Raw genomic sequence first — 16,991 nt, 5'->3', positions numbered from 1 at the left:
AACCAAAAAGGTTTACGTAGGAAAAAAGTTGACAAAGATGAAAACAAAGGACATTTTCACTATAATTTGTTTTGTAACCACAAAATACAGTTTCAGTTAGTTATCGTTTTTTTAAAAACTCTTGTTTTTGTTTTTATTTCCATTAACACATTTTTTTTCAATGCTAGTTTTCGTAGTTTTGTTAGTTTTCGTTAACTATAACAACCTTGGTTTGAATCACTACATTGTAGTGATGAGAAATATTTGCAATAAATTTTGTCATGGATTATTAACATTTAAAATGTTTGACATAGTTCTTTTGTATGTGTTTATCAGTTCCAAAGTTTCATAAATCAGACACTGATGGCACAGCGCTGTTTTTAAGTCTTTGTTTTTTCAACCAAAAATGCTTTGCCCTGGTTGTGAAAAAATATTTCACAGGGGATACATCAGTGAAAAAAGGTGGAGAACCACTGGATTAGGGTATGGGGATTGTGGGGGGCAGGGACGTTGGGAAGAAGCTCCACAAATACATTTTCTTCTCCCAGTGAGTGAATAGCAGCAGCTGCCACGGGGCGGTGGGCTTCGGTTACACTCGTAAGAAGCTTAAATCACATTCAACACAGGCACTCCAGCAATAAAAAAACATAATGTGGCTTCCTCTAGTACATAACATAAATATAATCTTTATTCTGTTTACACACTTTTAGAGGGTTAGTTCCATAAAATTTAACAGCCTCTTGTATGACAAACATTTCAGAAGGAGGCCAGGCCAAAAATGTAATATTAGGACCAACACAGAACTTACCAGCAACACACAATCATTTACAGATTCATTTAACAGCCCAATGTAGCCAACAACAAATCCACTGCAGAGAACTCTTGACTGAACTAGAGTTGCACTAGAGTATTGTTCAGCTAATATATATCGGGCTGAAATGCTACTATATCATACATACATACAAACATACATACATACATGCCATCCACTTTAAATATGAGTCCTAAAAACCTGGCAAAAATATATTTGCCACTGTGTCGTGAGTGCAGTGACTTTTAAAAGAATGTGTGATTTCTGGGTAGAAAGTCAGTAACAGGCAGCTTCCATACAAAGATACTCTGAGGCCAGACTGGTCTTCATGGTTCTCACTGTCCTGTGTCCAGAGCAAATTGTCCATTTCTTAGTATCCTGTATAAATAAGTCATCAGAGTGGAAATGTTCCATAGTGGGACTAAAAAAAGCCACACAAATGAAGAGTGAATACAGTGAAATGTGTCACTGTTGTGCAAATGTCTATGTAGAGAAGAGGGGGCCAGTAGATGCAGCAGTGAACACTGGACCAGTGTAGAGACCTGGTCCATCAACAGGAACCTAGGAACCAAAAGAAAGCACATTTGGGCATCGAATGAACGTGATATTCCATGATGACTCTATGACAGAAAATTAACACCAAAACGTTATGATGGATCAGACGGCAACCTCCGGGTCTGAGCAGGGAGGCAAACCAGGAAGTGCCTTAAGCTGCAGTCTACAGAAAATTCCAGCAGGGGGTGCTAAGTTTGGCTGCAAAAACATTTTTGTCCATTCATTTCAGTGCAAAATTTGAAAACTTCTCACTTGATTTATTACCTCAGAATTTTTTTTCAGGACAACACTACGGTCTCAATTGCTAGTAAAAAATCTTCTTCAAGACAGTTTGATGTAAATAGTTCTAATAATGGTCCCATTTAGAAGAAAATAGAAGATAAAGAATAGTATGATTTGGAGCGTGGCTACCTTTGATTGACAGGTCACTAACAAGGCTGGCCCTCATCAGGAGAGAAGCAGAACACTGCATATCCACGGCAACGTGTCAATAAAGTTATCTATAACGTTTTATAGATAGAAAAAAGGACGTTTATCGGTTTGGTCTCATAACTTTGACCCTTTCACTGTATTTTCACTTAATGACAGTTTATTTGAACTTTTTGTTCATTAAAAATGTCTTGTTCAGCGTTTGGTTGGACAAACAGACACTCCAAGGAGTCACTGTTCAGTTTTCTGAGGTCAGTTACCTACATTTTGTTTTTGTTTTTTGCTAGCCAAAATGAACATCCCAGTTAATGCTCCAGTTAATGCTAACATGAATTAGCAGTGACTTCTCTCAGTCAGGTTGAGGTGAAGAGAGGCTGTAGTCAGTGATCAGATCCCTCTCACTCCTCCACAGTCCAGATATGGTCTGCTCCCCGTATCAGAAACAAGGTGGCGACACAAGATGGCGACGAGTGTAATGCTGAACTTGATGCTTCCAACGGTCCAAAACCAATGGGTGACATCACGGTGACTACATCCATTATTTATATACAGTCTATGTGATGGATCACACTGCTGTTCCGAACAAGTCATGTCCTGCGATGCTATGATTGGTCAGCGCTGTGCCTTACATCATGTGTTACACTGTCTCGTGACGTCGCATTGGGTCTTCTTGTTACCTTTGGAAGAAGCTAGCAAAACGCAACCTTAGCGTTCGTAAGAAGTCATGTAATTATCAAGATTATCAGAGCTGCCAAGTGTCACGCTTTGAGTGTGACAGTCACGCAATTTAACCCATTCTCACACCACACGCCACACTTTACATTTCTCACGCTTATATTTCCCCATTCAATACTTTGTATTTATTTTTTTCATGATAATAAACTTTCGTCCTAGCGGCTTGCCGTATCTCGAGTAACTCTGATTGACTGACCGAGATAACCAATCCCAGACCATTCCATCAGTCCTTTGTGCCTAAATCTAACCAACCGCAGAAGGCACCACGCAATATAAACCAATCAGAAGCAACGAAAGGCGGGTCTTGGCGTCTCTAACTTTCTTTCACACACAACAGCGCCGACATTTAAAACCCACTCGACGTTGCTTGAAGACAGATGGTAATTAACTACTCAATTTTGTTGACAGTTGACAGTCACTGTTTCTCCTTGAGTTTCCTAGTTAATATGTACTGTTTTAAGGCTGCTATAAGTCTATCACTGTCCTGTATTTGTTGCAGAGCTGTGTAACATTTATTTGCCTCTTCTCTTGACCAGTTCACACTTGAAAAAGAGACTCTAACGTTAGTCTCAATGTGTGTGTGTGTCTGTGTGTGTGTGTGTGTGTGTGTGTGTGTATGTATGTCAGAGTTACAGACTTGTGAATATCAATTTAGACCCCTCTAAAGCAGTGTTTCTCAAAATTCTAAATTTCAAGGTCTATCCTTAACTCTGACAGTGTACAAATGGAACCAAATTAGCTTTATTGGCATGAATGGTATCAACCTTTGTTGCCAAAAGCAGAACATACATACAGACATGCAATTCAATTACAATACAATTAATACAATACATTAAATATTAATACAAACATATTAAATATTTTACATTAAATATATTTCATATTAAATCTCTCTCCTTCGCGCTCTCGCTCTCTCTCTCTTTTGGCAAACATGGCGGAAGGCGGAGCAGACACGCCCATAGACAAATAGACGCAGCATCAGCTGCTGTGACGCGAGAAATTCGGCCGCCGTCTTGGAGTGGTGATCCGCTCCACTCAGTGTAATTAGTTTGACAGGAGCATATAACTGTCAGCGCATTTAATTAATCTTACCTCACTGAATACTACTGATTTTCAAGCGTTTTTTTGTCATACGTGTAGCTATGATAAAGGACACATGTTTTGGCATGTTTTATTATTCATAGTTGGCTTAACAGTAATTGAATATTCTTATATGCTATAAGTGACCAGACGTCCGAGATAAAAAAAAAAAAAAAGACACAAAATAACTAAAAAAAATCACACAAAATGACAGAATAAAACCTAAATTACTTAAAAAGAAAGAAAGAAAATGACAGAAAAAAAGACACAAAATTACTAAAAAAGACACAAAATGACCTTAAAAAGACACAAAATGACCAAAAAAAGACACAAAATAACTATTAAGGACACAAAATGACCAAAAAAGACATAAAATAACGAAAAAAATCACACAAAATGACAGAAAAAAACCTAAATTACTTAAAAAAGACACAAAATGACAGAAAAAAGACATTACTAAAAAAAGACACAACATTACTAAAAAAGACACAGAATTAACAAAAAAGACACAAAATAACTAAAAAGACACAAAATGACAGAAAAAAAGACACAAAATAACTAAAAAAAGACACAAAATGACCTAAAAAAGACACACAAAAAAAAAAGACACAAAATAACTAAAAAGGACACAAAATGACAAAAAACTAAATTACTTAAAAAAGACACAAAATGACAAAAAAGACACAAAATGACAGAAAAAAGACACAAAATAACTAAAAAGGACACAAAATGACCAAAAAAAGACACAAAATAACTAAAAAAGACACAAAATGACCTAAAAAAGTGCCATGGGAAAGAGAGAAAGATGGCCTATATTTTGCATTTTGTTGTCCAAGTAGCTGTTACTTTGTTCAGTGACAATAAAGTTCAATCTAATCATTTCTAATGACTGTTGATTGAGGGTGTGTGGTGGCAGTGGGGCTCAATGGGTGCTCAGCAGCCCTAAAGCTCTGACCCTCGACTCGCCCCTGGCCGCTGGCATGTAGGTGAGGACATCAGTCTTAAGGAATAAATCAACGTTAAAAGGCCAAAGGCATCATGGTGCTAGAGTCTCACTCTTGTCATTTTCAGAAACTTGGCAGCCCTGAGATTATTGTAGTTAACTAAAACAAAATAACGAAAACTAGAATTGAAAAAACATTTTTGTTGAATTAAATAAAAATAAAAATGAGAGTTTTTTAAAAATGATAACTAACTGAAACTGTATTGTGTGGTTACAAAACGAACTAAAATAATAGTGAAAATGTCCTTCGTTTTCGTCTTTGTCAACTTTTTTCATACGTAAACCTTTTTGGTTGATATGAAATCTATTTCATCTATCTGGTTGTTCAGTATAGGGCTGGGCGATATGGACCAAAAGTCATATCCCAATATATTTAGGCTGAATATCGATATATCTATTTTTATCGCAAAGGGAGAGCAAATGTTGAGTCAAAGTCAAATATGACATGTCACAAGCAGTTTTATTAAATCCGTCCGTTTATTTAAGTAAAATATAAATACTGTTTTACAACAGAACCTTTTTTTTTTTTTTTCTTTTTTTAATCAAAGGTCCAATAAGTGCACATTTAAATAAAAAATATCTTAAATAAAAATACCCTATGAAATAAAATAGGCCAATCTTTTTCGAAAATAAACATATTTATATGGGAAAAGAATAACTAACATTACAAAATAATTAAATATGGCAAACCCTAGTAAGGGCAGTATTTATATTTAAAGATTTTTTTTTAAACTATATTGATATATGCGATATGGTCTAATTCCATATCACTTTTAAAAATATATCAATACATCTTTTACAGGGCTTGAAGCAGAAAAAAATACTGTGCCTGAAATTTTTAGGCATGGGGGGGGGGGGTTTGGGTCACCAAAACAAATACTGCATAACTGAAAAACATTCTTGCATTGACATGAAATCGTTAACGAGATCAAAATACAGAATCCTGTCAGAAATTTTGCTCCTTTCGAAATAAAACAATACGCAGTTCATGCAGCCTAAAACTACTTCACATCAACATTAGGTCTTGACCGCGGGCACCAGATCAGCAATCAATCAATCAATCAATCAATCAATCAATCAATCAATCAAAGACGGTCGGAGACATGGACAAGAGTCAGATTGTTGAAGTGGAACAGCATACAATCATTTATGACATAACACATTCGTTCTATAAGGATAGATGGTCAGATCAACAGATCTTCCACGTCGGAGATGCAAAGTAAGCTGTTTGTTGTTGTTGTTTACCTTATAAATGGTAAATGGACCTGCACTTATATAGCGCTTTTCTAGTCGCTTTGCGACCACTCAAATCGCTTTACACTACAGACTGCGCTCATTCACCCTTTCACACACATTCATACTGCTGGCAGAGGCTACCCTAAACGGTCCCACCTGCCACCATTGGGAATTCATTCACACACCGATGAACACAGCATATCGGGAGCAATTTGGGGTTCAGTATCTTGCTCAAGGATACTTCGACATGTTGGCTGCGATGGTCAGGATCGAACCACCAACCCTTCGGTTGGGGGCCAACCAACTCTCCCAACTGAGCCACAGCCGCCCCTTATACACAGTTTATCACGGGATCTCGAGGTCTCCCGTATGTTCAGGATTATCGCGTTTCTCGTTATCTCGCGTGTATACGGCTGTCTCGCTACGCTGCCGTTATGCGCCCGGTGGGAACTTACGCTGGGCAGAGGACGCAGCAAACCCGGTGGAAATCCCCAGTAAGGTTGACGTGTGGGAGAGCGCACGCACGGACCGCATCGCCGACTACCACCGGGAAAGTCTCATGCCACACCCTCTCAAATGTCTGCTCACTCTGCGTGTCTCCACAACAATTTAGCCCCCAGAGCGATTTAGAGACTCTGGAGGTGACTTATGGTTTTCGCCGTCGCTAACTGTGTACAGAAAATTATCATAAACAAAGCAGCATGGCTAATGCACAGCGTCTCGACTGATCATAAACATAGTGATCGTGAATTAACGGTACGCGCTAACTGTGCACAGAGTGTCCGGTGCTTGTTGTAAACAAACAGAGATCGCTAAGTGAACACATCCTGCAGTAGCAGCACATACACACTGTACTGCTACAGAGCTAACTGTAGCTAACTACCGCTAACGGCGGCTCTTTTTAACGAGCCGGCCTCTGGCTCATTAGCGGCTCGTTAAGAAGCGTTAGAAGGAGTCGCTGGATTTGTCTCCAGTCACTTTCTTGAAAAATAGTAATGACGTGGGTCTAAAGCTTGCTCGCCGATGAGTCTTCTTCTTCTTCTCCGGCAGGCTATACGCTATCTACCGTACTGCTGCCCTCCCCGGTCATATCCAGATCTAACTAAGGGTTTTTGGTGGGTTTTTTTGTTTTTGTTTTTTTAAACATGATAAAAACATTTTTTTTTTTTAAAACACCCAAAAAAATCCCGAGCCGGATTTCCGGCACTGTGCCGGAGGTCTTCAAGCCCTGCTTTTATATCGGTATATCGCCCAGCCTTAATTCAGTACCATCATAACTTCAACATTACCTCTCCCAAAGCCTGCAGTGCGACTGTAGCTGCCATTGCCTTGGCATGTTTCTTATTTGGACTGGCTGTCTGGGGTTGGTAGTCCACACCATTTACTGTGACCTGAAAACAACATTAGACAGATGATGAGGGAAGTAAAAAAAAAAAGAAAAGATATTTGCTTTTCTTCACATCTGATGTGATAGAACTCAGATGAAGAGATACAGAAGCTTTTAACGATGTGGACAAACCTCAAAGGTCCGACATGACACTAATGAGAAGTAATAAAAATGACCCACCTTGAAGAGGAAATTCTTGCGGTGGTCAGGACCGCTGTGATGAACCATAACAAAGTCCGGCTGCATTATCCGTCTCTTGTTGCACAACTCGATGAGAGCAGAAACCGGGTGCTTCCCTGTGCACAGATTAAAGGGGAGAATGAGAAGAAGGAGCACACAAACATCCCACAGAGATCATCTGAAGAAACTGAAGAAACTCTAGTTAATAGGATAGTCAGATGCCAGTGTCAGGAACTACCCTCTACAAATTGAGCAACATGAGACGCTAAAGGCTATGATTAACTACTTCCTGTGACTGTGTTTGCTGTGTATCTTTTACCCATTAGATCCTTGGTTACCACCAGTCCTCCTGTCTGCTTCTGTGGCTTCTCTCCTTCAGCTACTAGTCCTGAAACACATTCAAATCATCACTGGCATTAGCATTAGTCCCATTATTGTCATCATTAACATAACAAAATGTCTGTAAAGTACTGTGAACTAGTACTTCACTAGTACATCAGTATTTACAACATCACAGCAGTAAGGGGAAACTTTGTATCATGACCGTATAATCAGTTTCCGGCTGAAGGGGTCGACGTGTTAAAGCAGCGGTTGGGGCCAATTCCGAGGCCATGGTTCTCTGCCGGAAAACCCTCTGGGTTAGAAGTGAGTTACTGCTAGGGCTGCACGATTATGGCCAAAATGATAATCACGATTATTTTGATCAATATTGTAATCACGATTATTAATCACGATTATTCATCATGTTAGGGAAAAAAATCTGTATTTTTTTATTACACTACTTTTAAACAAACAATAGGAACAGTTTTAGTGTGTGCACAGAGTGCTTGTTGTAAACAAACTGAGATTGCTAAGTGAACACCTCCTGCAGCTTCTTAACGAGCCGCGAGGGCCGGTGGCTTGTTAAGAAGAGTAAGAACGAGTCTCCAAAAGTCTCCAATAACACCAGAAAAAGTCGCTGGATTTGTCTCCAGTCGCTTTTGAAAAATAGTCGCTAAGGGGGTCTGAAAAGTCGCTAAATATAGCAACAAAGTCGCTAAGGCAACGGACTGCGCAACACTAGGCAACACTGCTTCACCGGCTTTAACAAATGGCGTGTGTTGTTGTGGCGTCGAGTACTACGTCACACACTGCTTAGTGTTCTATCCAATCAGCAACCAGGCTTTTTTCAGGGGAGAAACACAGCCCTGCCTCCCGGTGGTTGATTGACTACTGGTGTAGAAAGTGCTTGATTAGATATGCAGGAGAGCCGCATTTTAAAATGGAAATATCGCCGACGATTTGGTTAATTTAAGCGTGGTGGCCAAAATCGTGATCACGATTAAAATTTGATTCATTGTGCAGCTCTAGTTACTGCCCCAAGTGAAGGAGTTCAAGAATCTCGGGGTCTGGTTCACGAGTGAGGGTAGAACGGACAGTGAGATCGGGCGGCGTCAGCAGTGATGCAGGCAAGAAGGAGCTGAGCCGGAAGGAGAAGCTCTCGAGCTACCAGTCCATCTATGATCAAACCCTCACCTATCGCCATGAACTTTGGGTAGTGACCGAAAGAATGAGATCATGGATACAAGCAGTCGAAATAAGATTACTCTGTAGCCTTAGAGATAGGGTGAGGAGCTCAGACATCTGCAGGGAGCTTGGAGTAGAGCCGATTCTCGTTCACTTCGAAAGGATCGAGCTGAGGTGGTTCGGTCATCTGGTAAGGATGCCTCCAGGGCGCCTCCCGTTAGAGGTGTTCTGGGCACGTCCAACTGGTAGGAGGCCGCAGAGTTGACCCAGAACACCCTGGAGGGATTATATGTCTCATTTGGCATGGGAATGCCTCAGGTCCCCCAGGATTGTAGCTGGGGAAAGGGACGTCTGGATTGTCTTGCTTGGTCTGCTGGCCCCAGATGAGCAGATGAAAATGGATGGATGGATGGATGGTTTTAATGAGGTCAAGTCCCTTTACAATGTGAATATCCACCACAAACATCAAATTTAAGCAGGTAAAACTATAGCATCAAGTTCAAAGGATGAAAGCTCATTTTGATTGCCAGCACTCCCACCCAGATTGCTTTCCTTGAGCTCCACTTTTCCCTTTTCCCAACAGGCAGTCGGGCAAGTAACAATGAAGCACTGGGACAGAACTGGATGCGCTCTGACAGCCAGGATTCATCGTCTCTTTGAAGAGGTACGTGTCCCCTTACCTGAGACCAGTTTGCCTTCACTATCCTCTCCTTGTAAAGCAATCACTGACAAGGTTCATTATTGAAAATTATATCACTGGGCTAGTGCAGTGTGACTCATACCTTTGCGATCCACCTTAAAGTCAATGATGATTGGCTCCACGGTACCCTCGCGGTTCCTCCCTAGACCCTCTCCCGTCTTCCAGCCCATCTTTCTCATCAGGAACTCCCCAACACCACCTGATACTGGAGCTGCCCTGAGGAACTGGTCCTACCCAAGACACAAAGAGGCACAGTGAGACAGAGTGATGGTAATTCTGATGAGCTCTTAATTACATACATTACATTTAGCATGCTAAAGGTTATGTAGTGCTAAATAGGGGACAAGAGCAAGGAAGGAAGGATGGAAGAAAGGATGGAAGGAAGGAAGGAAGGATGGAAGGAAGAAAGGAAGGAAGGGTGGAATAAATGAAGGAAGGAAGGAAGGAAGGATGGAATAAATGAAGGAAGGAAGGAAGGAAGGATGGAATAAATGAAGGAAGGATAGAAGGAAGGATAGAGGGAAGGAAGAAAGGATGGAAGGAAGGATAGAAGGAAGGATAAAAGGAAGGATGGATGGATGGATGGATGGATGGATGGATGGATGGAAGGAAGGAAGGAAGGAAGGGAGGAGGGAAGGAAGGAATAAAGGAAGGAAGGATGGAAGGAAGAAAGGAAGGATCCAAGAAATGAAGGAAGGAAGGAAGGATAGAAGGAAAGAAGGATGGATGGATGGAAGGATGGATGTGTGCTTCTTACCTTCTTCAGCCATGCTTGTGGCCCGCTGGTAGAAAGCTCCTCGGAGCTGAGGACCTGGGCTCCAGTGGAACCAGTGAAGAGTCCAGGAACAGTGTTGGATTGGGCCCATGCATCCACCTAACAAACCAGGACATTTCCATTAGGCCAGACAGTCAAAGATCCAATAGTGTAATCAGTTACACAGTCCTGTAACACCACCAACAGGTTGATGTTCAGTGAATGCCTCAACAATTATTAGCTTGTCATGGAAATAGGTACAAATACCCATTCTATACTAATGACTTTGGGATCCACCGATATACGTGCCAACAAAAGGTTAAAGTTTTCACTTTAGCAGTGAGATGTTGTAGACCCTTCAGACGCAGGTTATTTCATTCATTATCTAAACATCATTTAATTTTATGAGTGTGTGTTCCAATAAAATCTAATAATATTATGTGTACAATACCTGCTCTTGAGCCCGGCTGAGCATGCAGATGGCACTGACATCATAGGGGTTCTCAGCCAATCGCCTCTGGGCTTTGATTCTCTCAGTTACAGCCTGAGAGATATCCACTGGCTGCAGAGAGAAAAGCGAGAGATTGTTATTAAATACATAAGACATAATGATGTGCTGATATGTTATATCTGAACAATCCATACAAAGAGTGACATACTTTTGGGACTAGGACGAGAAGCATTTTATCAACTTTTCTAAACCAGTAAATGTCTATCTCAGCAGATATTTAGTACAGCTCTAGAATTGTATATATTTTGTGGAAAGAGAGCTGTTTGGAAAACAAAAAACTAAATCATTTTTGTGACTGACCTTGAGTGGGATGCAAATGAAACACTGTCATCCTTGCAGCCTTTTACAATTACAATTCAAAACGTCACTACCAACAATTTTAGAATACATTATGATATAATAACTAAATCTTCCATTGCTCTAACAGTGCACATTTATTTACATGTCCTCCACTCAGTGTGAAGTGATGGAAAAATAAGCTGCATTAATGGAAATAGCTGCTGGCTGATTTTGTTCGACGGTGACAGGCCAAGTCAAACCAGAGAAAAGGTCAAATGTATTTAGTGAAAAATATATATAACTGGAAAATTTCTGAATACATTTTGATGATGTGCCAGAGTTTTACCATACAGCCTCATCCTTCCTGTTACGAGTTACGTTATTACTTTGCCTGGCCTTATCCTGGAGTTTCCAGGGTAACTTGTGTTTTTTTTTACGTAACCTACGCTTTTTACATAACTTACACTTTTCACCCAACGAATGGGTTTTCTACGCAACTTACGATTTTCACATAACTCATGGGTTTTTAACATAACTTATGCTTTTATGGAACGTATGCTTTTTACATCACTTATGGGTTTTTAAACGTAACTTACACTTTTAAGAAACTTATGCTTATGCTGTGTTCAGGGCTGGACTTTTATGAAGCATGAGAAGTTTGGACCAAAGATATAACAATCTCGTGTTGATGAAAAGTCAAGCTTTTAAAAACTTTTGATCCCAAAGGCCTTATAATGGTACTGACCAAGGTTGAAGTCGATCGGGTTAAATGTTGTAAAGTGTGCGACATGGAAACGGCGAAAAATGGACATTCAATTCAAGATGGCCGACTTCCTGTTTATTTCGGGTATGGGCTCTAGAGACTTTTTGGTGCAAGATGTATGTATCAAATTTCCTGACTCTCCAATTATAGGGAGTGCTAGTAAGTCATTTTGCTATTCCCGGGACCACTAGAATACGTACATTTCACAGGAGATTGATGCATGTTCCAAATTTCGCAACTTTTTGAATATGATAAAGCCACCAAAAAGGCCATAATAATAATAATAATAAACGAACCAATTTGTAAATATGGCGAAGTGTTGTTATATTTGTCTGATTTTTTTGTATTCAAAATGTTGATGCAGTAAGTAAAAGAAAGGCATTCGTTTTTCATACATATATAAGAGTATATTCCACTTCTCACCTGTAGCACTGGGTCAGGAAAAACACTGTCATTATCTGGCACAATCGCCGGCTGTTCGACGACCTCTGGTACGTCTGGTGCTGTCGCCGTTTCACCTGATGATGAGGTGGCTGTCGCTATGGGAACAGTGGTCAGGGCTTTTTTGGAGGCAGCTGCAGCTTTGTCTGATGTTTTGTCAACCGGAACCCATTCTCCGTAGGCTCCCAGTGTCTCGCCCTCCTGGACAGAATAACACATTACTTTAGCATAGCATTATTACATCAAATATATCATTTAAAAGATTTGTAATAGGTATATATATGCAACAGTTTATACATGCATTGCTTATTATTTGGAACAGAGTACACTGAAGAAAAATATAAATGCACTTTTGTTTATGCTCCAGTTTTACATGAGCTGAAATCAAAGATCTAAGACTTTTTCTTTGTACACAATAAACTGCACAATTTAGAGTGGCCTTTTACATAGAAGTATATATGATATATTTTTTTTTTTTTTCAGTGAAATAGTTTGACCAAAAGGACAGTTGAGTTGTTCTGTAAATATTTTTGCCTTTGGTTCCCTCTAGTGGGCACTTCGTACTAGTACAGCACTGTAAATACCTCCAGCAGGAAACGTTAAATTAATATATATATATATATATATATATATATATATATATATATATATATATATATATATATAAAATATACATCTGTTCAGACCTTCTTACGATGCTGGCATCCTGAAGACACAGGGAACTCTTTGGCCATGCCTGCGTCACTACGCACTGCTGGACGAACTGTTGTGTTCTAGAGGGAAAAGAGTAAAGAGTTAGTTACTTTCTTCAATCCAATGAGTTGCATAAATTTACATTAAATTATACTGAAGAACGCTGAAAGGCAGGTGTGAGTTAAAATCACACAGCAGGACACCTCAAACAGCATCAGGTGCATGGTATATTTATACATTACACTGGGAAAGTGGTGACATCATTACATGTCTGATTCCAAAAAGGTGGAACACTGAGGAAAACTTAAATAACTACAATTAAATACAATACATTTAATGTTTTACCTCATCAACTTTATGTGGTTTTGTAAACATATGCTCATTTTGAATTTGATACAGGTGATAGTATCATGGTTGGGTATGAAAGGGGCATCAGCTGTTGATAAGTAAGGATGGGGCAAAGAGAGACAAATAATCCAACAGTTTAAAAACATTTCTCAGTGCACAAGTGCAGGAATTGAAGGATTTCACCATCTACAGTCCATATAGTCAGGCAGCCTAGGACCAGATATTAGAAGAGTGGGGACATGCTGGACAAAAGCACCAACATTTTTCCACGTGCTCTCTATCACCATAGGTTTCAATTTTTGGTAGGAGCTACTTCATCAAGACTGCGGATCGGAGATGGCAGAAGATTATTTGATCAAATAGATTAGATAGTTCATTTTAGCCATGTATTAACTTAATTTCCAACTCAGTTCCTAAGCGGTCTGACATATATTAATATAGGTCATATACAGTGCATGTATTCTGAAAAATTGATAACATGAATACATTTAATTAAACTTTATTAGCTTCACTTTTATCGTTTATTACATTTACAACCACAAAGATCTTTGCAATTCCACTGTGCCTTCATGCATGAGCACCTTGCACCACTGCCAAATGTTATACATTTTTCAGAATACATGCACTGTATATGACCTATTATAATAATCATCTAGTGATATTATCAATAGCTTTAAATTATTCTTTGACCCAGAAAATGTATATTTTGACACCAAAATTGACCTATTGAGTGGCTTGGAAGATATATTGGTTCTCATAGATTTTATATGGCTGTCATCTCTGATCCGCAATCTTGATGAATTGAAATTTATGGTGATGGAGAGCACGTGGAAAAAAATTGATGCTTTTGTCCGGCGTGTCCCGTTTATCTAAGCCTCCTGACTAATAGCATAATTAAAGATTTAAATATAAAGGAGAACATTACCACGTCAGAAAGACTTCAGAAAACTGTTGTCAGTAAACACAGTTTGTTATTAAGACTCTACCATGCAAAGAGAAAGCCAGATATAAAGTGTCTTCTCTTAGCTGAGATAGGCTGGCAGAGTAATTAAGTGTGCAGTGGTCGGACGAGCCCCCATTTACAATTGATTTTGCAATCATGGACATTGTGTCCTCCGGGCTGAAGAGGAAAAGGACCCAACTTTTTTGGAATCTGGATTATAAAAGAGCGCAAGTCAAACCTGAAATGGTGAAAATACAGGATATGTGTTTTGCTTGAATTTGCCTTGATTGTGGAATTTAGAAGTGCAAAATTACTGCTGTCAAAACAAATAATCTAGATACTGAGGGTAAAGTTTAGTTGGGTTAATGTTAAACTAGAAAGGGAAAAAATAGGGGGAAGAAGCAGTATTATTTGCGTGACACTGTGAATGTTACGTTGATGCTGAAGCTGATGGCTTTTTGCTCTCGCAGAGCTGATCCTCCAAAAGGTTTCTCATCATCCTCTTCATCGGAAACATGAGGCAGCGCCACCGGCAGCTCTCCTTTACTGTCCACGATCATCTTGCATTTCTACACACACACACACACACACACACACACACACACACGGCAAATAAAGTACAGTACAAAAATAAATTTGAGCCCAATATAAAATCAGGAAATTGTCCAGAAAAAATAATCTAGTTATTCCAAACTGCTTATTTTGGGGATATTTTCTAAATGAGATATGTAAAATAAAGTGATATTTGAAGGAATATCACAATTTTGACTTTTTTTAACGGAAACGTTGGTAACCGATGATCTGTTCGATAATCATGCCCATATTTTACAGTTTCTTTCTACAATAATTGCTGTATTTTGGGCGATTATTTTATAGATTTTAGCAAACTTCATGTTAGTTATGGATGAGATATTTAGAGCTGCAACAACTAATCGATTAATCGAACAATAATCGATTATTAAATGAATCGTCAACTATTTTGATAATCGAATAATTGGTTTGAGCAGTTTTTTAAAGACTAAAGTCCAATTTCAGCTTTTTCAATGTGAATATTTCTGGTTTCTAAATTTCTTAATTGATAATGAAAATAATCAACAAACAATCAGTTGCAGCCCTAGAGATATTGGATGATTATTTTCCCGTTCACTTCCATTACAGAGATAACTGAACAATACATTTGATTTATTTCTATGAGCAGTTGAGTAACACATGATGAGCACGACTCAGTATCCTTACATCAGTAAACTCCTTGATGCTGATGCTGTTGGCCTGCTTCGCCACTTTCCTCTTCACTTCCTCTAAAGCAGCAATATTGGACTGGCTGGAGGCAGAAGGTGGCTTGTTGGTGATGGAAGGCAGTGGGAGCAGTGAAGACATGCCCATGTTAGACAATGCTGCTGTCATGGTGGCTATTAGGAAGTTAGAGACAGGGAGAGAGTACAAGAGGAAAAACAATTACAGTCGATAATTCAAGTCTCAGAAGCTGACCTACAGATCTGAGCTGTATAATTCACCAAAATGTTTGTTCTGCGTTTTCCTGTAATGACACAGTTACCTTTCAGGCTATTTTTTTCTACTAAATTACTAAGATATCAGCGTGTTTCCACTACAGCCCAATACCCGGAATGAGGCGGGTCTCACTCGCCGAAACGCTCTTATTTGAATACGAGCCGTCTGGAGCGGTCTTTTGTCTGGACTTTTTTCGTCCCTGTAGAAGAGCAGGGTCTTTTTCCTCCCCTGAAAAAAGCCTGGTTACTGATTGGATAGAACGCTAAACAGGCTGTGATGTAGTACTCGACACCACAACAACACACGCCATTTGTAAAAGCCGGCGAAGCAGTGTTGCAAACTTAGCGACTTTGTTGCTATATTTAGTGACTTTTCAGACCCCCTTAGCGACTATTTTTCAAGAAAGCGACTGGAGACAAATCCAACTACTTTTTCTGGTGTCATTTGAGACATTCTTACTCTTCTTAACGAGCCGCGGGGGCCGGCGGCTCATTAACCCTCTGGGCCCACTAAGGACATTTTCAGCCATTTCAGAAATTTTTCACTTTATTTTTGGCAATAATTTTGGCTGTGATACTGCAAATGACATGATTTTTGGATGAAGGATTTCTTTCTTGATATATTTTGAAATTCTAATTTAATTTTTTCTAATGGCTCTATAATACACTTTGTACAAGCTTACTACCCTTTCAGGCTGAAAATGTCCACCTCCAAATAAATGCTATAAAAACTTTACAGATTAATATTTTTTATACTTTTTTCTGCATAAACCTCTTAAACAACTTCTGCCCTGCTCAAAACTACCAAACATTCAAAGATTTTGAGAATTTTAACCCTTTAAATGCCAGTTTGATTGCACAATGTCACTGTTTTTCAAAGAAAAAACACAAAAAAATTGAGTTATTTTCCATATAACAAATAATTTTTGGCTGGGGCATTGGTTTTTATCACAGCCTTGGGTAGGTCAAAGATTAAGAACAAAATTGATTTTGATGCATTTTTAGTTTTTGTGTAGTGTCAGATTTAAAATGTAATAACCCCTTTTTGGCCACTTGATAGCAGCCATGTCCACTTATAAATTACGCTTTAAAAATATTACTGAAATATACGTATTTTCCAACATTTTGGGGTTAAATCTTTTGATCAACT

The 16,991-nt window shown here is 39.1% G+C and overlaps 1 protein-coding gene across 1 annotated transcript in view; it reads right to left on the bottom strand.

The window, feature by feature from the left end:
* Positions 1–645: 645 nt before the first annotated feature.
* The window catches only part of LOC131962901 (protein SON), a 31,827-nt gene continuing 15,481 nt past the window's right edge, over positions 646–16,991 (bottom strand). The window contains exons 10-20 of the mRNA XM_059328002.1: positions 15,570–15,742; positions 14,768–14,902; positions 13,036–13,122; positions 12,332–12,550; positions 10,807–10,917; positions 10,359–10,475; positions 9,684–9,831; positions 7,715–7,783; positions 7,396–7,511; positions 7,118–7,219; positions 646–1,351 (exon numbers count right to left, since the gene is read on the bottom strand). Coding sequence (XP_059183985.1) covers positions 1,274–1,351; positions 7,118–7,219; positions 7,396–7,511; positions 7,715–7,783; positions 9,684–9,831; positions 10,359–10,475; positions 10,807–10,917; positions 12,332–12,550; positions 13,036–13,122; positions 14,768–14,902; positions 15,570–15,742 — 1,355 coding nt within the window. The 3' untranslated portion in view covers positions 646–1,273. The remainder of the gene's footprint in view (positions 1,352–7,117; positions 7,220–7,395; positions 7,512–7,714; positions 7,784–9,683; positions 9,832–10,358; positions 10,476–10,806; positions 10,918–12,331; positions 12,551–13,035; positions 13,123–14,767; positions 14,903–15,569; positions 15,743–16,991) is intronic.

This window comes from Centropristis striata, chromosome 24, assembly GCF_030273125.1.
Source record: "Centropristis striata isolate RG_2023a ecotype Rhode Island chromosome 24, C.striata_1.0, whole genome shotgun sequence".
NCBI classification, from domain to species: Eukaryota; Metazoa; Chordata; class Actinopteri; order Perciformes; family Serranidae; genus Centropristis; species Centropristis striata.
This window is presented reverse-complemented; position numbering and strand designations above follow the sequence as displayed.